Source organism: Microplitis mediator, chromosome 7 (assembly GCF_029852145.1).
Source record: "Microplitis mediator isolate UGA2020A chromosome 7, iyMicMedi2.1, whole genome shotgun sequence".
NCBI lineage: Eukaryota > Metazoa > Arthropoda > Insecta > Hymenoptera > Braconidae > Microplitis > Microplitis mediator.
The window spans coordinates 2,855,576-2,869,403 of record NC_079975.1 but is presented as its reverse complement, the minus strand read 5'-3'; the positions used below and the strand labels follow the sequence as shown (position 1 = coordinate 2,869,403).

The window sequence follows — 13,828 nt, the reverse complement described above, 5'->3', positions numbered from 1 at the left end:
ATTAGATGATAAAATAATTTTCTGTACCGTGATTAAAATTATTTTGTCGACGTAACCGATTTTCCTGCTTAACTTTACGCACTGTAGTAGCCATTGCGTGTTGGCTGACCATTTCTGTTAATTTCTTACCAATATGTTGTACGGCTTCTTTATAATACTTTTATTATATAATATGTATATATATTTAACACAATATGTAAACAGACAATGGGCACAAAAGTGGGCGAAACGTTTTAAAGGTGCAAAGGATGTTATATATTGTGAGTAAAACGTATACACGAATACAGTCCAGAAGATGTTGTGCATGCGGAGAAGACTAGTTTAGTGACTCAAGAGTCCAGCTCTCAGTACAACTCTGAAGAAACAAACTTTCCATTGAACGAACGTCCGGGTACGAGTAGGTTCCGCCGCTCTGGCTTCACTTCCGGTATCATCCCACCACATACGTCTTAACTTGGGGGCCATACACCAACTGAGTCCCATTCCAAGAGCAAGACCAAGACCAAGACCCATACCCAGTAAAAGACAGACCAGAATATAAAATAATTTATTCTCAACTCCGAACGAGCCCATAGACCGTGTAGGTACGCCCTCGTGCATTCACTATGACTATTTTTTAAAACTCCATACAATTTACTACTACGATAGTAATGAGTTAATACTGTACTGAATTTTATTAACTGAATAATCCTGGCTCCAGTCCATGGACCGACGAGCGATCGCCGATACGGAGTATCACCGTCCCGCTGATTGCTCGTTTTTTTATTAATCTCACCTGCACGGATGATAAATACCGTTAATGGGCTTACGTCTATTACTATTTTCCTCTTGTTATGTATGTTATATATGTATATATATATCCTAATGGATATAAAGTAGAGGGAGCACTGAAATAAAGACAGCGAGGAGATCCCGGTGGTGAGTAATAAGACGTAGACTACTTACTGGGTGAATACACGATGGGGAAGTACGCCTGGGTGAATCTAAAAATCGCATCAACATATATATGTATATATATATATATATATATATATGTAAGAATGAGTATTTACCTACTTTTATACTACCTGCTTTATTTTAAGACCCTTTTATTGTTCGTCAACTGACGACACTTACGAGTTATGACAATAACGGATTTTCTCACGATATTTATATATTTTATATATTTATATTTATATGAAAACTGTAAATAAATAAAATAGTGTGCGTCCGAATCACATTAAAAGTAAGACTGAGCACTTATTTGTAAGCTAATTTAATATTTTTTATTATGAATATTAACGGAACTATTTTTCCCGAGTTAATTATATTTTATTACAGATGCATGCGATATTATAATAATTATAATTAAATTAAAAGGAGTAAACAGCGAGATAATAACCTGTTTATAGAAAAAAAAATGTTTTTTTCCGTAATTATTCTCAATAAACGGTGAGTACGGATAGGAATGCAAATAAATATGATAAAACATATATCGTGCAAGATATGCCGCGGCTAGAATTTGTTGGCGATTATCGAGACTCTATATCGCTCAAGTTACCACGAGATGTATCCTACGAAGAAAAATCTCCTGCCCTTGGATTCTTTACTTCAACTTGTTTTACTGCCACTAAGTATGTCTGTAAAACATGCTCGGGATTTTACTTTATTTGCTCAAAAAAAACTATCATATCATGCAAATATATATATGTATATCTGTGTATATATATAAGTATGAATATGATAATGAAAGTGGCAGACATTAAATTATTTCTTCATTTTCAATCAACAAAATTAATACTGACAGGGAAAAATTTTAAAAAATTAATGGGAAAAATTTTAAAAATTTTATTGTGCACAGGAAAAAATAATTTCTTGGTGCAAAAAAATATTTTGAATTGAAAACAAAAATTTTCTTGACGCAAAAATTTTTTTTCTCACGCAGAAAAATTGAAATTCTTGAATAAAAGTAAATTTTCTTGAATCAAGAAAATTTTTTGAAAACCTCAATTTTCTCGGATAAAGCAGAAATCCGGACCAAGACAAATTCTCTTCGCTCAAGAAAATCTTGACTTAGTTCCCGAAAACGTCTTCCAAAATATTCTCTAGACTCAAGATCTTTTTTTTGTGCAATAAAATTTATTATCAACCCAAGAAAATTTCTTGGGAAAAATAGAAATTTTCTCGAGTCGAGTAAAAATTTTCTTCACCAAAAAATCCCTTTTTCTGTGCGTATATTTTTTAAAATTTCTTATGACTTTTTTTATAAACTCGGTAATTAAAAACTAAAATTGTCATATGTCGGGTATATTTATATCAGTAATTTAAATCCTCAAACATCTGTCTCATCCATAACCGCGATTTATTATTATTATTACAATAATTCCATTATAACTGTAAAGTGGATTAGGTTCATGCATCGATTTAAAATTATCGTATCACCCATTAGACAGTACCGTTAAATATCCAGCTCCGAGTTATTTAAATTCAGCAAAAATTCGTAAATTTCTTGTAAAGAAAAATATAAATCCGTCTAAATTATTTTTAAATCCTACACCTGTTGCTACTCTCAAATGCTTTACACTATTATATATCCTGCTCATGTCTTTACTTCCTTCCAGTAAACAGTAGCTCATATATATATAAATATAATACCGAGTTTTAAGTACTTCCAGTGTATTACCATCGCGGGCGTCACAATCGCCATTACTGGCAAAAGTCACCTTGAGAAGTAAAGAGAATCTTGTATGTACGTACATATATATGTATATATATATTTATATATGTTTGAAGGGACGTACGTACTTACATACGCGTGTGGATCATGCACAGAGCAATGAACTAAACGCAACCAGCGCAGGATCACGCCAAGTGAATAGAAAAACCAGTCTTGTTCTTACCCTAATTACCATCACTATAACTACTGCATGATATATTTTTTAACCAATACTTGTTGCAAACATTTACAACAGAATCTTATCTCAACGTTTAATTATAATTAAAATTTATAATGAACTTGTATTTAATTATTTTAAAATTTAAAAAATTTCGATAAATAGAAATCCGGTGTCTTGTTTATTTAACGATATCGTAGTAGTATTTTTTTACTTAATTTTTAAAACCTGTTTCTTTAAAGAAATAAACTTGTAACGTTTTCACTCTTGAAACGAATACATCACACATGTATCAATACTTTCAAATTATAAATATGAGCGCTGATTCACGTCATATGTCTTTCTCTCAACACCGTTTCTGTTTAGAAAAAATAGTTTACTCTGTTAATTAATCATCTGTTCTAACATTCAATCATTTTTTACTTCAGGTAAAAAAAAGTAATCATCTATAATTTTTTGAAATTTTTCAAAATTCAGTCTTACCTGATTTTTTTTTTCAATCCTTTAATCAATGACTCACTTAATTATTGTTCTATATAATTTATACTTCACCACCGACACTAATTTTTATTAATTACCGCCGATTATTTAAAATAAATCATTGTCATTAATTGAAATTAAACCGACCACTTAATTAATTAGTTCACTTGCTGTGGTCATGGGCGATTAAAAAATTAGACAATGGTTACTAATAATAATAATAATAATAATAATAAATAAAAGGTATTGATGTAGTAATAAAGGGATAGGTCTGAATGTATCGCAGGTAAATCCGGCGTTCCCGCGACTGACGCTGAGCATCGAACAGGTTATCCGGATGCCTACAAAATGCCAGGTGGAAGAGAAGGAGTAAGTGAAGTACTGAAGAGAAAGAAAGACTCAACCAACATACGAAGACATGATGATGGAGTAAAGTTGAGAAAAAGGATCGAGAGTGTTGACTCGTCCCACTCTCAGGACATGAGCTGAGCTATACATGGTCTGTAGAATACACACACCCTGGCTCTATTACATCTATGTCTACCTATTTGTGTATATCTATGCCTACATCTATATGAATATGAATATGAATATGCATATGTTTATGGATATATATGTGTACATACAATACCGCACAATAAAAAAAAAGAGAGAATGGAGTTTCCGATCTAAACCTTTATACTGTAATCTGTAGCTCAGTCCGTGTAATCTAAACACTGAGAACTATTTGAGTAGTTCGTGATCCAGTTCACTGGCTAAGTTAACTCCGGGATTATAAGGACATATGTAACATGAGAAATTTATATCAGTAATCTGGTGGAAATTATATTTACTGTGGGCTTGGTATAGAAATTTGTAAGAAACAAAATTTTTCGCGGGTAATTACGCGATAATTAATCAATAAAAATTAATACGTTATTGATTTAGACTGAGATGAATAATTTTTTTGGCGGGAAAAAATTTAAATTTATTTACACTCAAAAAAAGATCAGTAAAATTTTAGCTAAACTTAAATTTCTTCGATTGAGAAAATGATTTTTTGTAAAATTTTTGAATTTTCGCGCTAAAAATAAATTTGATTGAAATTTTCCGATAGCATAATTTTTTATTTCAGTGTATGCAGAAAAAAATAAATTTTTGGCGCCAGAAATAAAATTTTCAGGGAATTAGAAAAAATTTCTCGCCCTAAGTAATTTTTTTCGCATAAAAAAATCCTTTTTTTGTGTACTAATTAAATTAAGATTTTAAATTTAAAAATAATATTTAGTGCGTACCTTGAGGCAACGACTGTGAAGATATTCTCTGAAACATAAAAAGAACGGGTGTGTTTTATTCCCCGTTGAAAAGAAGGGTTGCCTTAAAGAACAAACAGGTGTACTGGATATAGAACAGAATTTTAATTACGCTGTTCGATACTCTCTTACCTGATGCTTGAATGAGTTTCGATTCACGTTCTTTGTCTTCATGCTGTCGCAATCCCCGATCTGTGAAAATAAATAAAAAATAATAATAATTATTTAATTCTAAAAATAGAAGAAAATATTGATGAAACCGAGGAGTGAATGCCACCGGATTGCTAACCAAAGTATCTTTATAGCCATCAGTGTAATATTAACAAAGAAGTAGCATGCATAAATAAAAAGAGAGAATGGGGGTAAGAGCGAGAGGGAGAGGAGAGAGAACAAGATATTTCGTGATCTACAATCATTGTGCGTTGGAGCATTTTCTCACGAGATGCCTTGGACTCTAATTATATGTCTGTGCTCCTGAAACCTATGGCTTTATGTTGCTAAATATTTAGTTAGCTCTGCCTGACTTGGTCTCGATAGGGCCTAGAAATTCGCCGACTCGCAAAAAATAAAACTTATATTTTTAAAACCTGTGGTTTATATCATCCATATTTATTTGCTTATTTATTTTTTATTTTATCTCAGTTTAAGTTTTCGGGATCGAGGATATTGCTCTCAAAGTATCCCTCGAGCTTTCGCCAGATGGCAAGACTGTATTAATTTGCTTTGAACAAAGTTTAATATTTTAAATAAATTTTTTATAAATACCTTGGGCTGAATGCTAGACCACTTGAGTCTTCGGATCCCCGTTAATCGAGTATAATGATCGTTATTATACAAGTGAAAAATCTTCTAACAGAGGTAATTTACCAGGCAGTAAACCGTGGAGACAAGACAGATTATGATAAATGCAAAGCGAACAAAATGTAATGGGAAAAAAATATAAAGTTATAATAACAAGCGTAGAGGAGAATAATAATAATAAGAAAAAAAATAACAAACCGGAAAAGATATTCGCGACGATTCACATTAGAACGGAATTTCTAGCAGAACGGCGTGTTAAAAAACTAGCTCCGGGGATGATGAAGAAATAGCCGGCTGTTTCGCGGTTCGTGAACGAAACTGCTCTGAACAAAATCTGCCACAGAACGCCTTCAGCCATATACTTATTTTCAACATCCCTCCCTACTTCTCGATCTTTAAAGAATACACCAGCATTTATACCTATACCTTCACCTACACCTATACAAAAATTTTTTTTTTTACTTTTAATATTCTCCTCTAAAATTCATCCCCCAAAATCACTTGACAACAAAATTATTTATAAAAAATCGATGTACCATAAAATTTCTTATTCTCCTCTAGCATTTGGATAAATAATTAACCCTCGATAAAATATATAAAGAACAAAAGTAATTTTGTCCGTAGTTATTAATTCAATAAAAAATAAATCCCTCGTAGCTCGCCGCGTAATGCGGCTGTAAGGCGAAGACGATTAATAATAATACCTGTGTAAAATAGATATAGCTTTTTAAAATTTAATACACAAGATAATAACAATAATAATGATAGTATATATATATATCTATATATATGTATCAACTATGTGGATAAAAAGCATCGAAACTAACTCACATCATCAGACTAGCAGAATCCGGAATTGGGGCGCAAGCGCGCGTTCGAGGGTTTATTACGATATGGCCTTAGTCTCGGCTCGTCTGGGCTGCAGGCAACATCATTCGAGTTTTCACCCTTGACCAATTTTATCTCCAGTTTTCGAGGGTGATTATGTAATATCCATATATCTATATATATCTATCTCCATACATTTAACTGCATCTGTAAACATTACAACTTATTAATAATAATAACAATTCTACTAATAATAATTTAAAAAATTTTAAATTCGGAGCAACGTAAGCTTGCGACTCCAGCAATAACAAGAAATCATCAAGTTTTTTAACGACGCTATAAACCAACAAAAAAGTAACGTTTTATTGACGCGACGTTGTGTCTGATCTGAAAAGCTCTGCTCTCATCTCTATTTTACTTTCATTCTGTGGTTTATTCGTATCTATTCAAATAAATATATATATATATACATATATGTATAGATATATATAAAAAAATTTTTGCAAATAAACGTCTGCTGTTGTACGATACTGCCCTATTATTATCATGTCTATCATTTGCGTGTCAGATTTGAGAGGAAGATACAAGAAAATATCGATTGATATTTTTTTTTATAATAACTAATGTCTACTTGATTGATTGTAATAAAAAAAAAGTAAAATAGTCGGATGATAATATTAGCATCGATGAGACAAGAGAATAATCCAAGGCTGGAGCTTGCGAGGCACCTGAAAGGTGAGGAATAATAAATATAATAATAATGCTGATGTTGATATTAATAATAAAATGGATGCAATGTAATATATATATAAAGTATGAGGTAGTGTATGATGTCAAGTGTAAAGTTTTATTATTAGATTTTTTGTTGCAGTTGCGGAATGAGAAAAGCTCTGAGAGGCTCGTAGGTAAATAAATGCAATGAGTCTGATTCTGGAAACAGAGTTAACGGTAGTAGGTCACAGCCTTTATTGGAGTGTGATCCCCAGCATTGTGTTGTTGTTGTTGTTATTATTGTTGTTGTTATTGCAATTGCAAGCTCGGTTATACCTGTCATCAGTAAAAATAACCTGGCTATTGCCGCCTGTGAGTGAGTGTTCTGTCGGATTTTTCTCAGCTGCTAATTTTTAAAAACAAGAAAATTTATAATAAAAATACGACGCGGCGTAAAAAAAATATGAATAAAATTGGCGGGATGAGGATGGAAGAATCTTTGAAGCGCGGGATAAGTTGAAGATAATAAATAAAGTAATGCTGGAGTTTTAGTATAAAGAATAAAAGCTCGATTGAACTTTTTTTAAGCTCGATAAATTTTTTTTCATGTTTTTTTTCAAATAGAACCTGGATATTTTATTTTATAGTTTATTTTTGTTATTTAATTTATAGATTGCCGCGTTTTTTTTTAAATAATTGTCTTGGTAGCAGAGTCGAGGAGCTTTAAAAGGGAGGAGAGACTGATGTTTATTTTAAAATTGGTGATAAAGATGGATAGAGATATAAATTTATGTGTCGCGTAGGTGGCGTAGATAAAAATTAGGTAAAGTGTAAAGTGTCAGTGACTGGATTTAAATATTTTAAAAACAATGGGGTGCGATCTTAGCAAATTGGCGTCATCGACGACGCAGCCTAGTCAAGGTGGAAGAGAATCACCGCCACCTCCAGCAGCGACAGATCCGCGATTACCATTAACAGCGAGACAAAAATTTACCATTATCGCAAGTTGGAAAGCCGTTGCACGAGCTATGGAACCAACTGGAGTTTATATGTTTGTCAAGTAAGCCGTCCTTTATACCCTCGTTTAAATTTAAATATATCGTGTGGTTTTATCAATTCCGCTGTACTGTTTATTCATTCTACACATCCCTACATCCCTGTGTACATATGTAGATATGTGTATGTATAGAGTATTTTTATTAACAAAAGAGACTTTAAAACTATCGACTTGTTAAAGAAAAAAAAACTAACCAGCTCGACAGACGATATCAATTTTAAACACATTTCTCTGCGTCAATGATCAATGAGCTTCACCGGAAATTAATCTCAACATGTTGGTAGAGAAGTAAAGTGATAAAACCTTCCCACTGAGACACACTACACCCCATAATGCGTATATACGATCCTCGTCCCTTTGACGTCAAGTTCCTACGAGAAAATAACTCCAAATAACGTTTAATGGATTTGTTATTAAACTATTAGCCACAAATATACGACAGATTAAAAACAGAAACGAAAAAAATTGAATTTCTTGGCGCGAAAAAAATTTTATGACCCGGAAGTTAGCCGACAGTTAACAATTTTTTATTTCTTTTTTAAGTTTAATTAAAAAAAAAAAACTAAAAATATGCACATGTAGAAAATTCAAAAAACTACGTGTGCATTTTTTCAAAATATTTTTTATTTTAAAATTTGTCGTTTTAAAAAAAATTCAAAAATTATTAGGCGTCGGCTAATTGCAGTATCATAAAATTTTCCTGGGGCGAGTGGAGATTTTTTTGCAAAAATTTTTTTTTTTGCATGTATATGTTTATTTATAGGGGAGGGAGGGGCAAAAGGGGGTACTTAAAGAAATACCAAGTTTTCGAGGACACAAATACGCTAAATCTTTTTTTTTTTAATGATATTCGAAGTAAATTGAAGAAATTTTCAGTTACCGTTGAAAAAAAAAATTTTTCATTTCTGCGGGCAAAGTGGGGTACCCCCTAAAAAAGGTATAAAAAAAAAAATTCTGGATTTTAAACGCATTTGATTAAGTTTAATTTTTTTGTAAGTAATTTACATGAAGAAAAATTATATTTTACATGTTTATTGGCTACAAAAGAAGAAAAAAAATTTTTAATAGTTTTTATCATAAAACAAACGTCATTAATATTTTTAAACTGACAATTGATTTTTGAAAAAGTTTACCAAAAAAAATTCAAAGTAACGCTCAATGAAATTTACAGAAGTGATTTTGGAATGTTTAAAAACCATTTAAAATATAAAATTTTTTTTTATAAAATTTTGGGGGTACCCCGTTTTGCCTACCCTACCCCCTTTTGCCTCCCTTCCCCTATATATATAGAGAGAGAGATTCTTCGTTATATTTGTCGGGCGAAATGATAAAAAATACTCGGTATCATCTATAAATAATATATCAAACATGATATTATAAATAAACAATATCTGAAGATGAGAAAAACGGAAACATAATTAAATTTCGCGAGATAAACTCAGCGTGAAATTGAAGTAGAGATGTCTGGAGGCGGTGGTAATGTTAATGTTCCTGGATAGCAACTAATCGTTTAATCATTTTCCCTCCTCGAGATCGGCTTATAACCTTCATTTATTTAATATATTAAATTTTTCATATAATCTCTTGATAACACTTGATGGATCTTCCTTATAGGCATCAACCCTCGCCTGAATATACACATCAAAAATTATTTCAGCATTTAGTGTTTGGTTTATAAAGTCAGGTCTATTTATATCTCAATTATAAATTATTTTGCCAAATGTTGATTTATCCGTCGATCAGTTTTATTTACATTCGGCAATCGTCTGTAATTTAGCTAAGAAAGCTTTAAATAAAACAAGTGGATTTAATACATGTCGGTATTCACGCGTTACGAAGCGCCGTTACAAAAGGTGATACGTTTCTCGGTCCAGCGGTCAACCTGCTTGGCGAATCAATAAGCCTTTCTGTGTGTACATGCCCTTTGCCCTCGTTTTACCATACATATGTGTGCTGTAGTACTAGTTGCTTCAATCATGCATGTATATATGAATCACGGTTCACGTGTCAAGTGGATTTAAAAGTCTTTATTCAAATACTGTGTTCTGTAAATTGCTTCTTTTTTTTCTTATTTTTCTTTTTGATATTTTATTTTTTACATATCGATAACTGATATATTTTACAGGCTCTTTGAAGACAACACCGAGCTCCTTAATCTATTTACCAAATTTCGAGAACTTAAAACAAGAGAACAGCAAACTGAGAGCATGGAACTCGCGGAACATGCAAATACAGTTATGGAAACTTTAGATGAAAGTATTAAAAGTCTGGATGATATGGATGCCTTCTTAACATATCTGCATCAAGTCGGCGCATCTCATACCAAAATACCGGGATTCAACAAACAGTATTTTTGGGTAACTAATATTACATTACCAGATACATAATTACGCTACATATTTAATTTTATTCAAAAGTTTATCTAGACTCTAGGGGTATGCGAATTGTCTTCGATTCTAATAGAATTATTCGTAAATTTTCAAATTCGATTAAAATCCGCGGGTTTTGATCAGCTTTCAAATATTCAAATTTTATTTAATAGAGCTTAGTTTTTTAAAATTACCACAAGTAATTGTTTTGTTGTACTTTCATTCGTCTGAGTTTTAATTACCTCTGGCAAAAATTTGGATTTTTGGAAAAAATATAAAAATTCTGTGCTTCAAAAGAAAATTTTTGAAGTAGTCGTTAATTTTGACTCGAAAACACCCCGAGCAAAATTGAGATAAAAAACGTACGAATTTTTGGTATGCTGTCGACCAAACTTGAAACAGGAAGTCACCAAAAACTTATCATCCTGTTCTATAATTACACTGAGAGAACAATTTATTTGAGCCAAATAAAATCATTTATTTCATTCAAATTTATATTTGTTTGTAGCTAACAAATGGCGGTACAGTGCCACCATTCAAATACAGATTTGTTAACTATAAACAAAATATTATTTCATTCAAATGAACCATATCTTTGTCTCAAACAGATACTGATTGACCATTCAAATATGGGATTTATTTGCCTGAAACAAATATAATTTGGTTCAAATAAATTGTTCTCTGTGTATTTTTGTGAGCCTCTAAAAATTTTTTGTTCTCTTCTATACATATAATTCTACCTTCGACAATTAATTTACATCACAATTTACCAATAAATTTTTCTAGTGCAGCATAATAATTTTTTGGCTCAACTTCCTATTCAAAGTTTGGTCCACATCATAATAAAAATTCGTCCATTTTCTATCTCCATTTCCCGTGTACGAATAATTCAAAAACACAAATAATTCAATTTGAAGTTCTGCTTATTAAATTCAATTCCATACGAATAATTCGTAAGTTCAAACTGTTCGCACCCTACTTAACTCATGAACCATTAACATAAATACCAAAAATAAATTTCAAATACGTTAATGATAACAATGTTATGGCGGTATGTTGTTTAATCATATTATATTCTTCCTCAATCCAACATATATATATATATATTACAAAAGGCTCTTTGATTTGATTCTCTCCAGCGGTTAACGTCGCTCATGTTCTCGCTCGCGACATCCCTGCAGAAATGGGAGAAGCGAAGGGTGAGCTTGTCTATTGGTCCTATTGTCCTTTTATTAGACAAAGAGGGCGTAAAAGACAGCTTATATATGAAAATACTATAAAGATATATTTATACATACTTTTACACACACGTACAAGTACATATACATTATCTATGTATGCTAGTGTGTGTTAGCCGACTTGAGGTCTAAGCCATAACGTTTTCCTTCATCCCGCACGATATATACTCCCATATATTATTCATTCACGTCAAACTTGCTATAATATTTATCCATAAATCGACAGCTATAAAATATAAGGCTATAAAAAAATTTAATATGTCATATTATAAAGGGATGATAGTGGATTTACTCGCATTAATATGTTACAGAAAATAGAAACACCGTTTTTGGAGGCTGTTAAACGCACTCTCGAGGATCGCTATACGGATAATGTGGAGACTATATATAAACTTACGATAAAGTTTATAATAGAGACGCTGATCGAAGGGTTTGACAAAGCCCAGAAGTAAAATATATATAAATATATATATTACGTTGCCAAATGTTGATTTTTTTCTACATTTTATTGGAGCATTTCAACACAAAATAGTGCGGCGTATTTTAAAAAAAAACAATTACACAATAAAATGGTCCAAATTTATGACTGAGACTTACTCGATCGCTGCGCGGATACATTCTAGTCAATTCCGTATATTATTACCTGTATTAACTATTTTTACGGTCGATTCCTCGTATAAATACTCGAGAATGTTTGGGCAGAGATACAAAGAGGAGGAAAAGAAGAAAAATAAATATATGGATATAGAAAAAAAAAAAAAGGGAACTTTGAATCGATGAATCGTCTGCACGCTCGGGTGTGTTGAAAACTAATAATTACATACTTATTACAAAAGTGAAATAAAATAGGTAAATATATATGTATATTTGCGCGTGCGTGGATGTGCGAGCGGATGAATATTTGAGTTTCATTTACTTTCTGTATAATTTTATAATTAATATGAATGACATGATTAAGTAAATGATAAAACCGAATTATGTAATATTTAATAATTATTATTGATTAATAATTACCATTTATTATTACGTTAGTAATAAATGGAACAAGTATTTAAAAATTAAAGACAAGCGGCGGTTTTATCCCCTCGCTACAATGTCAATTTATAATGGGGTCTTTTACCTAAAAAGAAAAAAAAAAAAAACACGTGTGTGTTCCTTGATTATTGATGACGACGCATATATTTTATTCAGATAATTTTCCTGTCACGTTCATCCGAGTTATTTTGAGAAAAATAAATTTTTTTTTACTCATGCGTAATTTGAATTAAAATAATAAGAGGCTTCCGATTGAATAAACGGTAATCGGGGATGAACATGACATGTTGACTTCTCTAATTGATGTATGAATAAAACTAAAGAAATAATATACAAACATATATAGTATCTTCGTAAATATACTCAGAAACATGAAATGGAGGTACAAAATAAAAGTGTTTTACCGAAAGTCTTCAAGAAACCAAAAAATTATAAATAAAACATACAATAAATAAATCTATGTACACAATATATTTAAAAAATATAAATATGAAATGTACATCCTGTGTTCTGGATTGTAATATAATAATAATTGCCCGATGTTTACTATAATTGTATTCATGATATGTCTCATTTTTCTATTACAGTTTCATTTTTTGCTGCACTGTAAAAAATTTGGGGAGAGACCGCGGATTAAATCCGGAGTGGATGACTTTTTATTTATTTAATCCCCTCGGAGTGAAATTTACTTCGAAGGGAAGTTTATTTTAATATTTAAACTTCGAATCGAAGTGAATACAAATTCAAACAAAATTCAAATGACTCCGATGAAAATACACTCCCAATTTACTCCATATGCGGAGTGATTTTTTCTAAAAATTATGATCCTGAAGCTAACAAACAATTACCGATTTTTGAATTTTTTTTTCAACAAATCAACTACAAAAAAAAAGGGAAACTAAAAATATGCACATGTAGAAAATTTTAAAAACTACACGGAGATAATTTTTTGATAAAATTTACCCTACAATTTAGAGTAAACCTGGGCCAAAAACAAAATAAAAACGGAAAAAATGAAAACTGCTGCCTATTGTTGTATTTTTTACTCTTTTTTATCTAAAAATTACTCGAAATTGGGTTTTTTTACCCCATAATTGAACACTATCTTGAAACGGAAGAGTAATTATTCATCCAGGCCCAGTTT

The 13,828-nt window shown here is 31.3% G+C and overlaps 3 protein-coding genes across 9 annotated transcripts in view; 2 read left to right on the top strand and 1 right to left on the bottom strand.

Moving 5' to 3' along the window:
• LOC130672097 (uncharacterized) overlaps nucleotides 1–3,965 on the top strand; it is a 99,827-nt gene extending 95,862 nt beyond the window's left edge. For both annotated transcript variants that reach the window (XR_008990623.1, XR_008990622.1), the window contains exon 11: nucleotides 3,640–3,965. The gene's annotated coding sequence lies outside the window, so the exon portion shown is untranslated. The remainder of the gene's footprint in view (nucleotides 1–3,639) is intronic.
• The window catches only part of LOC130672092 (transcription factor mef2A), a 37,448-nt gene that overhangs the window by 9,915 nt on the left and 13,705 nt on the right, over nucleotides 1–13,828 (bottom strand). The window contains exons 2-6 of one of the 5 annotated variants that reach the window (XM_057476371.1): nucleotides 6,278–6,481; nucleotides 5,983–6,150; nucleotides 5,411–5,884; nucleotides 4,778–4,837; nucleotides 4,628–4,655 (exon numbers count right to left, since the gene is read on the bottom strand). In XM_057476371.1, coding sequence (XP_057332354.1) covers nucleotides 4,628–4,655; nucleotides 4,778–4,819 — 70 coding nt within the window. In that variant the 5' untranslated portion in view covers nucleotides 4,820–4,837; nucleotides 5,411–5,884; nucleotides 5,983–6,150; nucleotides 6,278–6,481. Of the gene's footprint in view, nucleotides 1–27; nucleotides 522–3,356; nucleotides 3,598–4,627; nucleotides 4,656–4,777; nucleotides 4,838–5,410; nucleotides 5,885–5,982; nucleotides 6,151–6,277; nucleotides 6,482–13,828 lie in introns of those variants that run through there. The other 4 variants (XM_057476372.1, XM_057476373.1, XM_057476374.1 and 1 more) reach the window with 4 other exon arrangements.
• On the top strand, nucleotides 6,379–13,222 carry LOC130672108 (neuroglobin-like). 2 transcript variants are annotated; one of them, XM_057476402.1, is made up of 4 exons: nucleotides 6,379–7,009; nucleotides 7,146–8,045; nucleotides 10,168–10,399; nucleotides 11,961–13,222. In XM_057476402.1, exons 2-4 carry the CDS (start codon nucleotides 7,855–7,857, stop codon nucleotides 12,099–12,101), a joined length of 564 nt encoding a protein of 187 aa, XP_057332385.1. In that variant the 5' UTR covers nucleotides 6,379–7,009; nucleotides 7,146–7,854; the 3' UTR covers nucleotides 12,102–13,222. The 2 variants fall into 2 exon arrangements, with proteins under 2 accessions (XP_057332385.1, XP_057332386.1); XM_057476403.1 differs by having other exon boundaries at nucleotides 7,132–8,045.